The 17,714-nt window shown below is 41.7% G+C and overlaps 1 protein-coding gene across 5 annotated transcripts in view; it reads right to left on the reverse strand.

Moving 5' to 3' along the window:
• Positions 1-17,714, reverse strand: part of ZNF827 (zinc finger protein 827) — a 163,417-nt gene that overhangs the window by 88,810 nt on the left and 56,893 nt on the right. For all 5 annotated transcript variants that reach the window (XM_036423643.2, XM_036423646.2, XM_036423649.2 and 2 more), the window contains exon 5: positions 11,000-11,233. In XM_036423643.2, coding sequence (XP_036279536.1) covers positions 11,000-11,233 — 234 coding nt within the window. The remainder of the gene's footprint in view (positions 1-10,999; positions 11,234-17,714) is intronic.

Consider the following 17,714-nt stretch of genomic DNA (forward strand, 5'->3'; position numbering starts at 1 on the left):
ATGATGAATGAGCCTTTGCCTGGGATAGGGCCCCATCCCTAGCACCATGCCTGTGGGAACCCCTGGACTGAGGGTGGGACCTTCGATGGTGGAAAATGATCTCTCTGGGCTCTTAATTTCACCTCATGATTCTTGGAGACATGGAGTACATGAAGTCTGCACAGAGCATTTTGGCTGGGTTTCAGCCTTCTTTTCCTTTTTTTTTTTTTTTTTTTTTTAACAATCAAAGCTACTTACAAGTATGGTAAGTGACTCATTTTAATTCCTCTTCCTCTCTCTGTTCCTGTGTCCTCTCTAGAGCAGGTGGTGACAAGTAAAAAAACAGAGGGAGAGGTCACCAGCCCTCAACCGAGAACCAGGCCCTAACACTTGCATGCTCACTGTCACACAGGATGACTACTGTAGGCTGTGGGTGTCTCCAAGAAAACGAGACAGAGTCAGACAAAAAGAGCTTTCTAATGTGAACAATGCTTCAGGAGAAAATGTTTCATCAGTACTTGGGTGGGACAAACAAGGTGCAAAAGGTTTTCTTCAGCACAAGTAATGGAAAGGAGATAACCATCTGTCTTGGTTAAACTATCCTCCTAATCCCCAGTTTTCTTCTTCAGTCTCTACAGCTCTTTAAAAAAAAAAAGGTAAAAGAAAGACAAGTATTGTCTACATACTGCCAATAATTTGGTTAAATAGGTTAAGCATTGATGAATTCCAAGCAAAAGCCCCTATTAATATTCGAAGACACAGAGAGGGGTGATGATTCCGCTTTCAGAGCAAGTCCCCCAAATCACTGTAATTTCACGGTTGGTCTTCATGAACCCTTCAGCTCTGTGATGGCCTCTCTCCTTCTCTACTACAGGGTAGTAAGCGTACATTGGGTGACATGTATGTGGACCCCAGGAAGCCGGCAGGAAGCCTGTCCACACGAATGTCCCGGCTCCAAAACAGAATTTCTGGGTGTGACAACAGGGAAGTGTATGTATTATATATTTTTAAGTGTTTATGGGGATAAGGATGGTGGTAGCGGGAAGTAAGCAAACATGTTTGTAACTTGTTCTTTACACAGGTGTCCCCATCACCTAATCTCAGACCTAAGATAAAATGTGGCAGGGCACATGTGCAGCCAATCACCTCCCCTGTTTTTCCAGAGGTGGATGTAAATGATACAAGTATGTGGCAAACCATGGAAAACCAGGGCAAGTTGTGAATCCAGCAGCTATCCCATAGTTAGGAAATGGTAAGTCAATCAGCTCCCAGCACAAACTCAGGATGGCTTAAACACGGGGGAACTACATGTGGGTGGAGAAGACAGAAGAATTATTAGGGCGAAACTGGTTTGACTCAGTGGATAGAGCATCAGACTGAAAGGTCCTGGGTTCGATTCCAGTCAAGGGCATGTACCTTAGTTGTGGGCACATCCCCAGTAGGGGGTGTGCAGGAGGCGGCTGATCAATGATTCTCTCTCATCGATGTTTATAACTCTCTATCCCTCTCTCTTCCTCTCTGTAAAAAAATAAATTAAAAAAATATATAAAAAATTATTAGGAGGGAAGACCAAGGTCCCTTCAGAAAGAATGCCACAGGTCCTGCCACTCTGAGAAAGAAGAAATACCACTTTCCCATCCTGCGTCTTCCTATAAGAACAACAGAAGCCATAGGGAGAAATAGCTCCTTTAATGAAAGTGTGTCATTTTTGGACACTCCCTTGCCCAATGAAAACGAATGGCCCTGTCATCCCTGGGTGCTCACACTCTCTGAGGGGCCATGGCCACAACAAACGGGCTACCTGACGGCGGGAGAGGGAGTCCCCTCTTCGGAGGTACAATAGTTCTGTGATACCAGCCGGTACCCAGATGGGCACAGGATTCACGGGAGTTCATTATACATGCAAATGTTCCCCTTCTCTGACATGAGTAAGTGAAAGGTGAAAGGTTAATTAAGAAGAAACACCACATGGAATAAAAATGTTTTAGATCTCTCGCTGAGAAATAGAATAGTTTTGCGCTTCCTTGCAAGGCCATAACTATGGTAACATTATAGCCAAAGAAGCAGGCAAGAGCCATAGAAGGCTAGAGTGGTGAAGACGATTTGAATGCATGGATAAGGTACACAGCTCCTACCCGGCAGGAAAATTTATCCTCTGAGTGAGGAATAGAATAGGATGTCTGACTGGTTACTCACATCTTTGCATCCACACTGCAATTGGATCCCTCAGAGAATGAAGCTTCTTCGTAGAGTTTTAACCATCCAATAGTGTTTACGAATGGCCTCTTTGCTAGTGCCAAGGTTAATCTTGTAAATAAGATAACACCTGTTTATACCAGAAAACAGAGAGCCACGCAGAAATAACCGGAGGGGGGTACACCATCCCCACTGCAAACACATTTCCTAGATGTCATTCCTCTTGTGCTCAATATTGAAAAGAAGGATCTGCAACTCCCTCCTCCCCCGCCCCACCACACCTTACTTCACCCAGCACCCCCTACCCTACTGCCCTACCCTCAGCCTTACAGCTGTGCTCAACCCCGGCCCTCCCTGGTCCAGCCAAACAGAAAAGGAATCTAACGAAGGTGATATGTCCCTGGGAACATAAGCCAGTACAGATGTTCGTGGCTGCAGTAACACATGCAGCTATGCAATAGGGAGATGATAAAAAAGAAACAAGAGCCCTTTGAGTCTAGCATTTCTGAGTCCCAGCCTCGGTGTGGGAGGCGGAGGAAGTTGGGTCAGGAAAGCAAAAGGGTGGCCTGAGGGCAGAGGGCCCTGAGGGGTGAAACATGCAGGGTCACTGGCTCTAGGGTGTGCTGGCCAGCCCAGCTCCCACAAGAAGAGGTGGAGCAACCACCACCACTCAGGTGCCTGGTGTTGAGGACCTGCACGCTGTGTGCGAGGTTACAAAACAAACAGGGTGCTTGCTTCCTAGTCAGAGGGTGAGGGTAGCTCAATTGTGGGGGGAGAAGAGAGCCTGTGACAGCCAGTCCCCTCCTCTTGCTGGGAAAATAACAAGAACGGTCCTTCGGAGCTGTGTGGGCTGTTTCGGACTCCATCTGCCGAAACGGGCAGGTAAATAACACACTGTATATTCTTTGAACTTAACACGGTCTGGACCTTGAAGAAAAGAATTCTCTGGGTATATAAACGTCACATTTTTATCTTGTTAAAGTGATTGATTCCTTGTTTGTACAAGTTACAGTTTTTGCACCCCAAACATCTTCCATTCTCACTGAGTTTTAAGTGCTAAAAAAGGAGCCTAATTCCTCACTTGGATTGAACTTTCCCACATATCCTGGGAGCTGCCGAGGATACACATGGCAATGAGGACAGTCATCTGGCCAATTAGTTGTAAGCCCATGGCTGGCCACATCCATCATCAGTCATTCGAGAAAAATGGCAAGCAAACATCCTCTGCCATCAGCTGAAGCACAAAACGTAACAGCAAATTTATATATCCAAGGGTTAACTCTACTATGAAGCTACTCATTCAATAAATTAATTAGGCTTCATAGTGTTTATATATGAAAATTAAATACTCACTAGTAGAAGTAAAGATGGGCTTTTAGTTTAATATCAAACAAGTCTCCATTTTTACTTAATTTTTGGAGTTATGGAAAATGCAATAGTTCCATAATTATCACAAGTGACAAAATAAAAGATAGATACATTGAATTATATCAAAATTGCAATGTTTATATGTTTTTTGTTTGTTTGTTTGTTTTTGCTGCAAATAGAGCCACCAAAAAAGTGAAAAGAAAGTCAGCAGAATGGGGAAAAATTGCAATGTTTGTGTGTTTTTGTTTGTTTGTTTTTTGCTGCAAATAGTGCCATCAAACAAGTGAAAAGAAAATCAGCAGAATGGGGAAAAATTGCAAGTCATATATCTGATAAGGAACTGATATCTGGAATGCATAGGAATTTTTACAACTCAAGAATAAAAAGACAACTCCATTAAAAAGTGGGAGAAGTACTTGAATAAACATTTCTCCAAAGAAAATATACAAATGGCCAATGAGCACATGCAAATATGCTCCACATCACTAATCAGCAGGCAAACGCAAATCAAAACCACAAAGAAAAACCAGTTCACACCCAGTATGATGGCTATAATAAAAAAAAAAACAGACAATAACAAGTTTTGGCAAGAGAATAAAAAAAACTGAAATTCTTACATGGTTGGTGGGGATATAAAATGGTGCAGCTGCTTTGGGAAACAGCTTGGCAGTTCCTCAAAATCTTAAACATAGAATTACCATTTGACCCAGCAATTCCACTCTTAGCTATCTACCCAAGAAAAATGAAACATATGTCCACAAAAATACTTGACAAATGTTCACAGTAGCAAAAGTTGGGCAACAGCCCAAATTTTGTTCATCAACGAATGAATCAATGTGTTAAATCCATTTTATACCATGTATAAAATTAATATTATATATATATATATTCTTGTTGTAGCCATTGCTTTAATAGCCAATAGAATATTATTCAGCCATATAAAGGAATAAAGTATTGGTACATGTTACAACATAGATGAATCTTGAAAACATTATGCTAAGTAAAAGAAGCCAGTTACAAAATACCACATATTATATGATTTACCTTCTATGAAATGTGCAGAATAGACAAATCTATTGAGATAGAGAGTAGATTAGTGGTTGCCTAGGCCTGGTGGTGGTGGGGGTTTCAGGATAAGAAATTACTGCTAATGGGCATGGAGTTTCTTCCTGGGGGTGATGAGAATATTCTGTAATAGGATGTGGTGATGGTTGCACAACTCTGTGAATATGCTAAAAACCATTTAATTGTATATTTTAAATGAATAAATTTGTGATGCGAATTACATCTCAATAAAGATGTGTGTTTTTTTAAATGATAAGGTGCTTGTGCTTAACAATCAGACTAGAAGTTCCCTCTAGCATAACAATCTAAAATATATAAATTCTTAGAAAAGTAGAGTACAATACTGGGTTCAATAAATTTCTCCAGATGCTCAAAAAGAGTTTAAATAAAAAGAAGTATTTTTCAATTTCAGGCTGATGAGACTATGCCATGTTGACGGTCTTAAGCTCTCAACTGCTTCAGTACCATGTACTTGACAGTGTGATAAATAGACAATATTAATAAAACAAATAAACTAAATACTTTTCTACTGATGGTTCTAAATTGATCTTTAAGTCTTTCACATGGCTTTGCTAATATGTCATCTGATTTTTAGGACTGAGCTTTGTTTTCAGCTGTACATAAGGAGGCAGAATCACAAGGAACTAGACATAGCTAGGCCTCCCGTGTTCTCTGCACGTAATTAAGTAACATGAGTTTGAAGGAGGCAAATGTGAGATGACATTAATATAAAACTGAAACAGCTATTTTCCATCCTTGTAGATTATTATTGAAGTCCTACTGCTTATGAAGTTTGATAGATTACAAATTTCCAAAGGAGACATACCAAATGGAACAGTGGAATAATTTTTGCCCTAAAAAAATCATTTAATTAAAAATCTCTAATTTCTCTTGAGGAATTCTTTATAAAAGAAGTGTCCCCGACATGGTCTTTGATTTGTCAGGGGTTGAAGGAAACCTCCTTCCTCCTAAAAGAATGTCAGCCTTGCCCAGAAATAAACATGTAAATTAACAGGAAAAAAAAAAACAAAAAAAAAAAAAAACAACCACTGAAACCAGTAGTACTATCTGAGGCTCATAATCAACACTCTCCGAACTTCTTAGACACATGTGCCCTTCTAAGAAAGTTCCCAGGTGCCATTATTTTGTAAATTAAGAAGGATATCCACTTAAGAGAAATGGTTCTTTTTAAAAAGTAAAATGTACATCCAACAGAGATTTGCTCTCCGTCAGCTTCAACCTAAGGCATTCTTTGCAGATGGACATACTTATTTCTCTAGTTAACCATTGCCTCAGCTCAGTGCTTCTGGAGACTTAGCTCTCAGAATCACTGATAAAAACCACAGAGGATCAGCCAGGTGCAGAGCAGGGCTCAGGAATGTGCATTTCTAACACCTGGCTGTGCTTCCCAACCAGTGTAAAGGCTGCCGGTCTGTGGGCTGTCCTTGGAGAAGCACTGCCTCAGACACACAGAGCTGGGGCTGGCTGGGCAGGTCTTCTCTGAGAGTCTACCAGAAAGGAAACATCTCCCAAAGGCCAAGACACATTTACATTTAACATTTAAATACCAGCAATCACCATAATCTGCTCCTCAACGTCTGTGGTTCATATTCATTGGCTATCATCCTGGACTCACATCACCTTCACTCTTGCCCACCAGGATGTTTCGATCCTATATGACAGCACCCATGTCTGCCCAACATGCCCTTATCCCTACATACAGGAGTGTCCACTGCTGGGCCCCGATCAGAGTGAGGCAATCTGCTGGAATTTGGAATTGTGACTAAGAAATGTCTGCTAAGTTGCTCTTTAATATATATATAATTATTGATTTCAGAGAGGACAAAAGAGGAAAAGAGAGATAGAAACATCAAGAATGTGGAAGAATCACTGATCAGTTGCCTTCTGCATGCCCCTCACTGGGAATCGAGCCTGCATCCTGGGCATATGCCCTGACCAGGAATTAAACCTTCAACTCCTGGTTCATACACAGGTCGACACTCAATCACTGAGCTACACCAGTCTGGCTAGTTGATCCTTTAAAAAAAAAAAAAAAAAAAAAAAAATATATATATATATATATATATATATATATATATATATATATATATATTATTGATTTTTTTACAAAGAGGAAGGGAGAGGGACAGAGAGTTAGAAACATCAATGAGTGAGAAACATCATTCAGATGCCTCCTGCACTCTCCCTACTGGGGATGTGCCCGCAACCAAGGTACATGCCCTTGACCAGAATCGAACCCGGGACCCCTCAGTCTGCAGGCTGACGCTCTATCCAGAGCCAAACCGGTTAGGACTAGTTGCTCTTTTGAACCCGGAAGCTGTTGGCATCACCACTTTCTACCATGTGTTTGAATAACAGAAAAAGTCCATCTGTATGTGAAGAGAGAAGGAGAAATGATGTGGAGGGTGAGGCCTCCTGGGCTCCATGCAGTCCTCTGGCCCCTGGCTTCAGCGGACAACAGAGTCCCTGCCTCTGTTGTGACTTCCATTAAGTTAGTTCCCTTCTTGCCTAAACCGGCTGAAGAGGATTTCTTATTTACAACCAAAAGAGCCATAATGAAAACTGTTAATAAAAGCAATCTTCAGGTACTTCTCTTCTCTGCTTCAGTTCCCTCAGAGATTATATTCACCTGAAAACTTCATCCTGCCCAAGTTCAATTGCTTCAACATCCCTCATCGCTGAGGCCTTGCTTTGTTAGCTGATTGCCTGAGCTCTGCGTCACTGTGTATTTCAAATCCAGGGCCCGCTCGGATTCTTCTACTAGAGGCAATTATCATTTCTATTCCTCTCAACACTAGACTGGGATAAATGAATATAAATCAGAAATGAATATAAGTCCATTTGGTGACCTTTTATGCACACAGAAATAAGAAAACCGATAGACAGATTTCAAAATAAGGTCTGGATATGCAGTTTTACTTATCACGTTGGATAAATTTAAATGCTTGGTTTTTTTTTTTCCAATAATGTTTCTGAATAACTCTGGCTTTCCAGCTACTTATTTTTGTGGAATTGCATTTTTAAATCACTGTTACCCGCTACTTCTAAGTACAACCATAGACGTGGCACATTTTATATACAGATCCCTATGTAAGCCCGTGGCCCCCAGAGTGAGAAGAGCGCCTGATCTCTTCACGAACAACAGAGACAACGAGATGGGATTTGGTGTCCTTTTCGGGTTAAGTCCTCTCTGTGGTAACACATCTGTTCTATAAGTTGGCAGGGTCACTAGACACTGCAAAAGCGGAGTTTAACAGTGTGACTAGATTCCCTTAGTCAGTCGAATGTCATCTATCCTCTGCATTGAACTTTGGCATGTTGGCCTCCGTAAGTCAAGACTTCTGGGAATTATCTTTAGCAACTTAGACGCTTAGCAGAAAAGTGTGATCGTTCTGGCTGCCTTGTGTCGGATAACAACAGGTAGCAGCAGGCGCCCTGTGGTTTCCCAGAGTGGCTTGCTTTCTGTTTGGTAATCAATTTATCTGGCCCAGCTGCCAGGCACTTGACTTCCCAATTAACAGCTGATATAGAACTTGAGCCACAGGAAGAAAGAAAACTCAGATGTCCCCAAACACGCAGCTAATGAAAAATGTAGTCTAGTCTCTAAGCATCTGTGTTCCCCCCACCCCCCCATGAAATGTAAATGTCCACTTGGAAAACAATATAACTACAGAGGTTTCTCCACATAAGGGAAGTTTCACATGATATTTGACTGGGCCACGGGCCCAACATCCATTAAGGCTTTATCATAAATTAAAATGGGTATTGAAGCAGCCAAAATTATTGACTAAGTCCCTCTTATTAATTCCATGAAAGGACTGAAAGGGCCTAAAGTACCACAGATCACAGCCTCCATCTTCAGGAAAAATCCTTTCATTCTACATTGTAGCTCTTCCTTGGGTCCAAACTGAAAGAAGGGAAAACGCATGACAATGACCGGGCTGCCCTTTTTTCTCCTGACTCCTCCTGACCGGAAGGGTTTTCCCCGCCTGACAGGATGCCAGCAGTAAGGTCTGGGGTCTCATGGGAGTGCACCCGGAGCAGCCCTGACTCCCCTGCATAGATGCTTTGGGACTGAATGCCTACCCTGTCTCTAGAGGGACAGGACATGCCGTGGAAAAGGGGGTCTGCCGACACTGACAAGTCCTGTATTTGGATGTCTTTCAGGGCACGAACATTGAAATTGTTGAAGTTACAACCTGAGGAAAGTCGGAGCAGCAGGTTTTTCCTAACACCTTCCTCCTTTTGAGAGCGCTAATCTATCGATGCTAAGAAATGCCCATGTCCATCTTAAACCTAGTCAAGGGTGAGTCCTCTTTGCCCTGCAACTTCGGAATGATGGCCTTTGTGTTTAAGTCACACGCCCATATTGAGGACTAGCTTGGGCCTTCCTTTGCTGGGCACTAGGGAGTAGAAGCACGGAGCTCCAGGTGCCAGTCACTGGAAGCATTCCCCTGCCCTGGCTTTCTCCTGACCAGACAGACATAAGCATTTGGAACGTAGGGACCAGGGTGCATTTTTTTTTTTTTAACCAGATCTCTTGCACTTAGAATGCTGGGATATTTTTTTTAGGGGGAAAAAATAGTTATCTTCATCTTCAAACACATTTTCACTTCCACACCACAAAGCAGGACAGATGCCCTTCGGAAAGGCGATCATCTCATCCACTCAATGATTGTTTAACCCACAGCACGTGGACTCAGTAAAACTCAATATAAACATTTAGAAAGGCCACTTCTGTCCACAGATGTCATCCACTGTGCGTGGCTGCATGGCCATATTCCATTTGAGGGACCTCATTAACTAGGAAATGATTTCCTATTTCATGACTCAACGCTCATCATCTGAAAGGATTAAGATAAAATGCTTTTCCTGAAAAAACAGCATTCTTGAAATCTCACTTTTGCATATTCTCTTTCAGTGCCACCCCAGCTTTCTCTGCTCACAATACTGGCTGCACAGCCAACTCTGAAACAGAAACATTATACACTAGACTCTTCCCATTGGGAGGGGGAAGAGTCACTGGTAGAAGAGTTGAAGTCCCTGCAATGTGAAAGTCTATGATGTGGGAAGGACTCAGAGAGGCGGTGGCCTCTCTGAATTGACTGAAAAAACAACAGACAGATTCCTCTCTGTCACCAGGCCTTTGACACTGAAGGGAGGGTTCAACTGTATGAAAATACATTCACTTGAATATCATGTTTTTAAACATTCAGCTTTCACCAGCCAGCCCATTCTTGCTAAACCTCCCATTTATAGGGGAAGCTGCCATATCATTGCCAAGTTTAGAAAAAGGAAGCTACAGTAGGATATAACTTTATCTATAATAAATCACTCTCCCCTGAAGTCCCAACTGGCAAATACAGGAATTTCAATGTTCTGATACAATGACTCCAAGTAAATCACTATTAGTTCTTAACTTCCAACCTATTGGTCAACCAGAAACACAGTCAGATTTGCTTGGGAAATTACACAGGGAAAGGAGTCCTACTGCACATCCTGCTTTCATCTTCCAGCCACAGCAAGATACAAATTGAAAACAACTTTAGACTTATATTAGCATTTTGAATATTGTTTCTAAAAATTATCTTTAAGCAGCTGTGCACTAAGAATGTGGTCTGACTGGGTAAGTATTATTATTGATATTACCTTTCTTTCCATGTTCTGAAAGTCCCACCTTTGAATCTAAAAGGCACTAACTGTTTACCTGGTCCCAAGGGGATGGGGCAGAGAAGAGGCTGGGAACATAAATTTCAAGTTACTAGTACAATCTGTTCTGCCAACATCTGATAGGCTGAGATTACATTGAGATACTAATTTAAAAAGTCATTCATCTGAAGGGCTGAGATTAATTATTGCAATATTCCATTATGAAATTTTCTATTTCTAACATCTCAGAGCTACTCTATGGATAATTACTTCAAGTGCCATCTCAACTACTTATCAGGTTAAGAAAAATATTTTTAATGGTTCTTAAAGAATATAAAGTATAAATACACACACAAAAATGCAGGGTCCTTGGGGGGGGAAAAAAAAAAGCAGATAATCTGATCAATTAGCACAAGTGTTTTGACTGTCACTAGAATCCATTTAAAACTATGACCTACAGCATCTTAGAAAGCAGCAGTGTTTTCCAACAATTCGCAGTCATATTTAGGTTGCATTTAATAGGGCAGATATACAGTGAACATCTGGAAACAAACTCATACATACAACACAGGAATCTAAGGCAAGTGGTCTGTCACCCCTGAATTCACCGAAATAACGTGACAGCGCTGCCATTAGGCTAATGGTGAGCCATGCAGGAAGCCTTCCGGTTGGCTCCCAAATCAAATGCACAGACGTGAGCATTTTAGAACAAAGCAAGTACCTGATAGTTTCATGAGAAGTTCGGAAGCTGCTTTGACTGACATGTCTCGCCTGAGCCCGCTCCCCTTCCCTTCCTGGGCCTTCAGCGTGTCCTCAGAGATGCTTGGGGCTGACACTTCAGGTTCCGGACTGAATACGTAGCTGGACCGAGGCAAGGAGGCGCTGAGGGCCTCCTCTTCCTGGGGCTCCTCTTTCACTTGGAAGTTAAGATTCATGGGCTCCTTCTGATTTGCAGCTGTCAAAAGAAGAAAGGGGTTATATATATATACACACAGATATAAAAGGCCACTTCCCTCTTAGCTGCCCCCCAACTTAATGAAGTATGGATGCACAATCACACTGTGCTAACAGCAGGAGGGACCACAACCTAACCAACATCAGCTGCGCCCTGGGCACAAAAAACACAATACACTCCGTGAGTGCGTGGGCTTCTGGATCCTTCAAGCCTATCCTATTCGAAAACGTGCCTTTGTCTTTGGTCTCTCTCAAGGTCTTCTTTCCTGTCTATGTGGCTGACTCCCTGGCCTATCTGCCCCCTCCCCGCCTAATCCCATTAGAGAATAATGCCTTCAGGCAGTTATTCCGCCATAAAATATTGAATATAAACACGAGTCAGAGGCAACACCCACAGCGAAAACCTGGGGTGGAGTGTAAGGTGAGGATGGAGAATTTGCCAGAAAGAAAAGCTAGGACTAGAGAAATACCGCTTTTACTTTGTTACAAGCCGACACCTCTGACCCACAAACAGTGGGACGTGCACTTGGCATTGGTTTTTGGGTCCATGTCTGTAGCCCACGTCATCTCCGAGTCCACAATGGGTATTTCTTTAAAGAAAACTTATTTGGAATAATTTCAGGTTTGCAGAGAGGTTGTAAAGATGGTTGGAAGAGTTCCCACATAATTCTTCACCCAGCATTCCCGATGTTAACATCTGACCTAACCACGATGCATTTGTCAGAACTGAGAAATTCACATTGCTATGATCTAAACTCCAGATTTTATTCAGATTGCACCAGTGTTTCCACTTATGTCCTTTTTCCATGGTTCCTTTTTAGCATGGTTGGTTGGTTGGTGTGGGGCGTGCGGTCAGGGCAGAGCTAACTGGCCTATTATGGGATGGATTCTGTGGCTTGGTTACAGCATACCACTAAGCTACATACCACTCAGGAGAGACCAAGAGGGAAGGCAAGCATCCTCCACTACCAACTTGCAACGTCCACAGGCATCCTGCTTCCTGTTAACAGGCCACGTGGTGGGACGTTTAGGTTGGTTATACTGGGTGTGTCTGTCTTTTGAGAAAGAAGGTCTCATCCTGATACAGACCTCTTAGTAACACCTAACAGAATGACATTTGGAAGTTTTGCTACCAGAAAATGGAAGAGCTAGGACTCGAACCTAGTCCATGGGCTGTCAATCCGGTGTCTCTGACCAACCTCCCTTACACCACTCCTCCACCTCTCCACCTCTGGTCCCTGTGTTATAACAACACTAATGTAACTTGACCTCCAGGTCTATGATAAAATGCCACCTTCTCAATGAAGTGTACCCTGTTCAAAATTGCAACCCGTCCCCAGTACTCCCAGTCTCTCTTACTCTACTTTAATCTTCCTTTTCTCCCTAAAATATAGGGTGTCCCCAAAATGCATGCACACACCCTGAATAATTATAAAGGCAGTGTTTATTAAAATACATTTCATTTTCAAAATTGAGCTATCAGCTGTTAAGGTGTGTATATATATTTTGGAAACACCCTGTATTTATCATCTCATAACATACTGTTTAAGATTGAATTGTGTCCCCCTCCCCCAAATCCGTATGTTAAAACCCTAAACCCCATTGTGACTGAATTTGGAGATAGGGACATTTAACTTAAAGTTAAATGAGGCCATTAGGATAGGATCCTAATCCAACATGACTGGTGCCCTTATAAGAAGAGAGACACATATGAGGACAAAATGAGAAGGTCGCCAACTTCAAGCCAAAGAGCGAGAGAGGCCTCAGAAGGAATCAAACTGACCAGCATCTCAATCTTGGACTTTCAGTCTTCAGAACTGCAAAATATAAATTTCTACGGTTTCCATCACTCAGTGGTATTTTTCTATGGTAGCACAAACAGATTGATCACATAGAATATAGTTTTCTTATTTATTATGTTACTCTTTTGTGGTTTGTTCTTCATGAAGGCAATGGTCTTTGTTTTAACGCTGATGGATCCTGAGTGCCTGCTACATAGTAGGTGCTCACTATACGTATTTGTTGAGTGAGTAAAATACGCTGGCCACAAATTAGTGACATCAGATGGCACTCCACTGTTCCTAATGGTAAACAAAAGTTAAGAATCTCAAAATATTCCACCAGAGGCCATTAGAGGTGCTTTCCCAGAACTAATCATTCTTTTGGGCATAAAGCCTTAGTTATAAAGTAAAGAGCTTTGCTGCCTACACCACGGCACTTACTGAGGTGTCTCTGAGTGATCACTTATACTCTGGCTTTACTGGGTCCAGAACTCAAGGAAAGTGCCTAAAATGTAGCCATTTGGGGACAATGCCATCAGAATCTGAACCAAAGGAAACAAAGTCCATCTCTAGAGCAATCTGGAACAGGTAGGTATTCCCAACCTCAACCAGGAAGGCGGCTCCTGAGAAGACTTTGTTTATTTAGCGCATTTCTCCCTTTCACCCACTGCCTGGGGGCTTTGCTAACCACCTCCAAAACTTCCCTTGGCCTAAGCCTTTCTTCCATAAAATCCTCTCCCAAGAGCAAGCCAGTTAGTCACGACAGAGCAATTAAACAGTGTATGGTCTATTAAGTCTGTGACTTTGATTCTTTGGGAAGGAATAATATAAAGTGAATGGTTAGGCATTCTTAAAAGCGCTTCAATGCTTTATCTTTTATTTTAAAACTTTTTAAAACTCTAAGGTGAAGCTAGGGAAGATAAGAAACTCCTGAGGTCCTGGAAGTAAATCCCAGTTCTAGAGAGAACACAGCCATTACGCTGAGGCTCTGAAGGTATTAATAAGGAGCTTCTATGTGCTACTACATAAGACCGGAGGGGGAGAAAGATATTCAGCAATGCTAGTACAACCCAGATTTGACAGAACTTCAAGGACACTAAAAACAACGACAGGCAAGCAGGATGTCGCTGATTATAAATTTGCAAGTTTTTCTACCTGGTCTTCATTCTAATAAGACTAGCTCAGGTGGGCATTAATGAAAATAGGGCAGATATACTAGCAAAGTGCTGGGGAAATGGAAATAAAGTTAATGACATGTCATAAAAGCATGTGGGAGACATTCATTTGCTCAAGTTTTCTTTTCCCAAACATGTGGGCCTAAATAAAAGGTGTAAAACTAGAACTTATGAAGGTTATCCTGCTTTCTTTCAATTACCAGAGGTATTTACATCGAGAATAGTATATAAAGCCTGTATTTTAAAATTAATATGGCTAAATAATTAACATTGTGGTTTATTATTATTATTATTATTATCATCATCATCATCATTAGTTGAAAAAACAACCCATTCTCTTTCTACAGAGAAAGTTAAAATTAAGGATATTTTCTTTTGGACGTAGGGGGAATTGCTAAGGGAAAAGCAATCCTATCTGACTCACTGCATAGTCTTGACTTCATTCTTACTAACAGATTTGTGCACAATGACCTCAGTTTGCAAAGGACTTTCCCAGCCCCTGTCTTGACTTCTGTGTGCACATCTTAAAGCTTCCAGATACTCCCCTTTTTTAAAGATTATACCATAATATTTTTGTTTTTCATTTTATTTTTGTCATATTATATTTTAGGAATTATTTATTGTTTTCAGAAAGTTATCAGAATCCATCAGTAACTCAATGCAAGAGAAAAATTCAGAAGGTAAAGAGCTAGTAGTGCTGCTGTTGTAATAACCTGGTTGTTATTTAACAGGAAAGGAGTAAAGGGAAGATCAGACAGATGCAGGCCCAAGCAAGGTCTGAGCGATGTGAGAAGGTGCTGGAAGGTCTGAGCAATGTGGAAGGTGCAGGTCTGTCAATCACACCTGAAAGCAAGTCAGTAGCTAGAATGGGTGTGACCACTGCAAGAAAGCAAAACCAGAATATTCAAAACTTCCAAACAAAGCAAGTTCCTTCCTTCGCTCTCTCTTCTCTCTCTCATGCCCTGGGTTCCTGGCTCTCCTGTGGCAGGGGGATGACTCCCGGTGCCCACATGGTGCACGGCCATGGTGGGCTCCACACATGGGCTAATGGACTCTAATGAGTTTGGATGCTGAACCACACCCGGCTGCGGCTGCACGTGGAACGGAAGCTCTGGTCACTGGCCTTGTTTCTGGCTCTGCTAGAACCCCAGCTGCACCTTTTCCAGGACTGGCTTCAGGGGCAGGGAGCTTTAGGACCTGAGAAATTTAACCTCATACAAACAAAGACTGCTTCTACATCCCATTCTCATTCCAGTGACGCCCCCAAAACCTCCACCTCACTCTGAGTGACAGGGGAGTTTGATTCTCAAGTAACATTAGAACCTAATCTGTTATCTCCCTTTATCTCTTTTCTCGTGATTAAATTTTGAATATTTTTTCTTCAAATACCCTGCTTTGAACACAGTGAGGAAGCCCCACTCATCAAGAGGCCCCTTCTCTCACTGTCCAAACATTTTAGGACCTAAATGATGCTATCTTACGTTTACACATTTAATGGAGATGGGCTGCCACTTAAAGAAACAAGTTAGCTTTTTGGGGGTTAATAGAGGATTCAAGATAAAGGCTAATATGGGGAAGGAGTGGAAGCCCCTGGGATAAAATGACTTCAAGTTGCTAATTCTAATAGGCAGGCGTTAATAAGCTGTAAAAGAAACCCTTCTTTAAAGTAAGGTGTCATCAAGTCTTCTGAAGATTTCTCCGATGACCCCCCCCCCCCCCGCCCCGCCGAAAAATTCTATATAACTTCCATAAAGGCCATAATTTGTTTTAATAATGTATATAGCTAGCATTTGGATAGTTACTCAGTAACTGATCCATCAACCACAGAAGATAGGGATCATTATTATCTTCATTTTAGAAGTGAGGAATCTAAGGTCCTAGGAGGTTAACAGACTGTCCCTGCAAACCTCCCCCCCCCCCAAAAAAAAATAAATAAAAATCACAGAACCGCTAGACTCCAGGGCTTCTGACTGAAAATGCACCCAAGCTCTCCTCCTTTCTCTCCCAGAAAACCAAGCTTCTTTATGAAGAAGGGGTTGGACTAGGGGCCTTAGAAAGTAAGTGATATGGAGTGAACTAAGCATCGTACATGAGAAAGGGGAGGGTGCAGTGCAACCTGAAGGTAAGGGATATTTTCTGAAAGGAGAGAATTTTGTGAACATTTGCCTCAGAGGGTGGAAGAGGAGAAACCAACTGCAACATGGCAGCTTCTGTTCTGTCCTGCCGTGCCCTCTGGTGAAAGAAAACATTTTCCTTGAGTTTAATAAGACAGAGCTCTCTTTTGGTCTAGCGTCTAGCAATTTTGCAAATTCTGAGCTTTACATGAAACAGCTAGACCAATGAGAATTTTATTTACTAACTCACCCTGACGCAGAGCCAAAGACTCTCAGACTTAGGAGAGACCGAAGATCAGTGGTTTTCAAACAGTGCTCTAAGGAACCTTAGGGTATGCTTCAGGGTTCCAAATGTTTGCTTCAAATGTAAGATTATTTTAAAATTAGTTTTCCATTTGGTTTGAAAATGAATATAAAATTTAACTTTAAAGTGTGCACCCTCAGCTGCACAAGATGTTAATTAGAGACCACTAATATGTTAATTTGTATTGATAAGTTCATCTGGAGATGACTAAAATGTTAACTTGCAATGATAATTTATAGTAATTGAGTTTTATGTATCACTTGTAATGCAGTTTTTGCTGCTCTCATGAAAGTGTTCGAGTTCCAATAATCAATCATGAATGAGGAAATGGTTGGCCATCTTTCAAGAAATTCACACCTGGGCATGTGCATCCATGTAAAACTACACTCTCAGCGTACACCTAGAGTCTATGGGCATACCTTAAATCAGGCTTTCTCAACCTTGCACCACTGACATTCTGGGCTGGATAATTTGCTATAAGACTGCCTTGCACATTAAAGAATATTTAGCAGCATCCCTGGCCTCTCTACCCCTAGATGCCAATAGCACTTTCCAGTTGTGACAGCAAAAAATTTCTCGACATTGCCAGCTGTCCCCTGGGCACACTCCTGGTCGAGAACCACTGCCTTAAACTCAATGCCAGGACAGGTCTCAGTGTACCTGCTTTTGTGAAGTTTCTGATGGTGGCTGGTAGGCTTATGTAGATACAGAGAGACAGCTGGCTCTGTCATTGACAGAGCACTTACTACGGGCCCGGGAGTACACGAGGTGTTTACTTGGGTTAATATCGCTGATCAATCCTCACAACAATCCTTTGAAGTAGGTACTACTATTGTCTCCATTTAGCAGATGAGAAGCTGGGACTAGAGATGAAATAAAGTTCCAAATAACAGTTCACTGACTAATAACCAAGTAGTTAATCCAGAATGATAGATGGTTTTAGTATGTATTGAACGTTGCAGATGCTTCCTATCTGCCCTTTATTATGATAAGGAATGAGGGTAGTTGCTAAATATTGTCAACTTTGAAACAAAATTTTATTATTATTATATTCTTTCAAGTATCTGAATACATTCCGGTAGAGGGATTCTGAGACTACAAGGTGAAT

The sequence above is a fragment of the Pipistrellus kuhlii genome, unplaced genomic scaffold (assembly GCF_014108245.1).
Source record: "Pipistrellus kuhlii isolate mPipKuh1 unplaced genomic scaffold, mPipKuh1.p scaffold_m20_p_8, whole genome shotgun sequence".
Taxonomy (NCBI): domain Eukaryota; kingdom Metazoa; phylum Chordata; class Mammalia; order Chiroptera; family Vespertilionidae; genus Pipistrellus; species Pipistrellus kuhlii.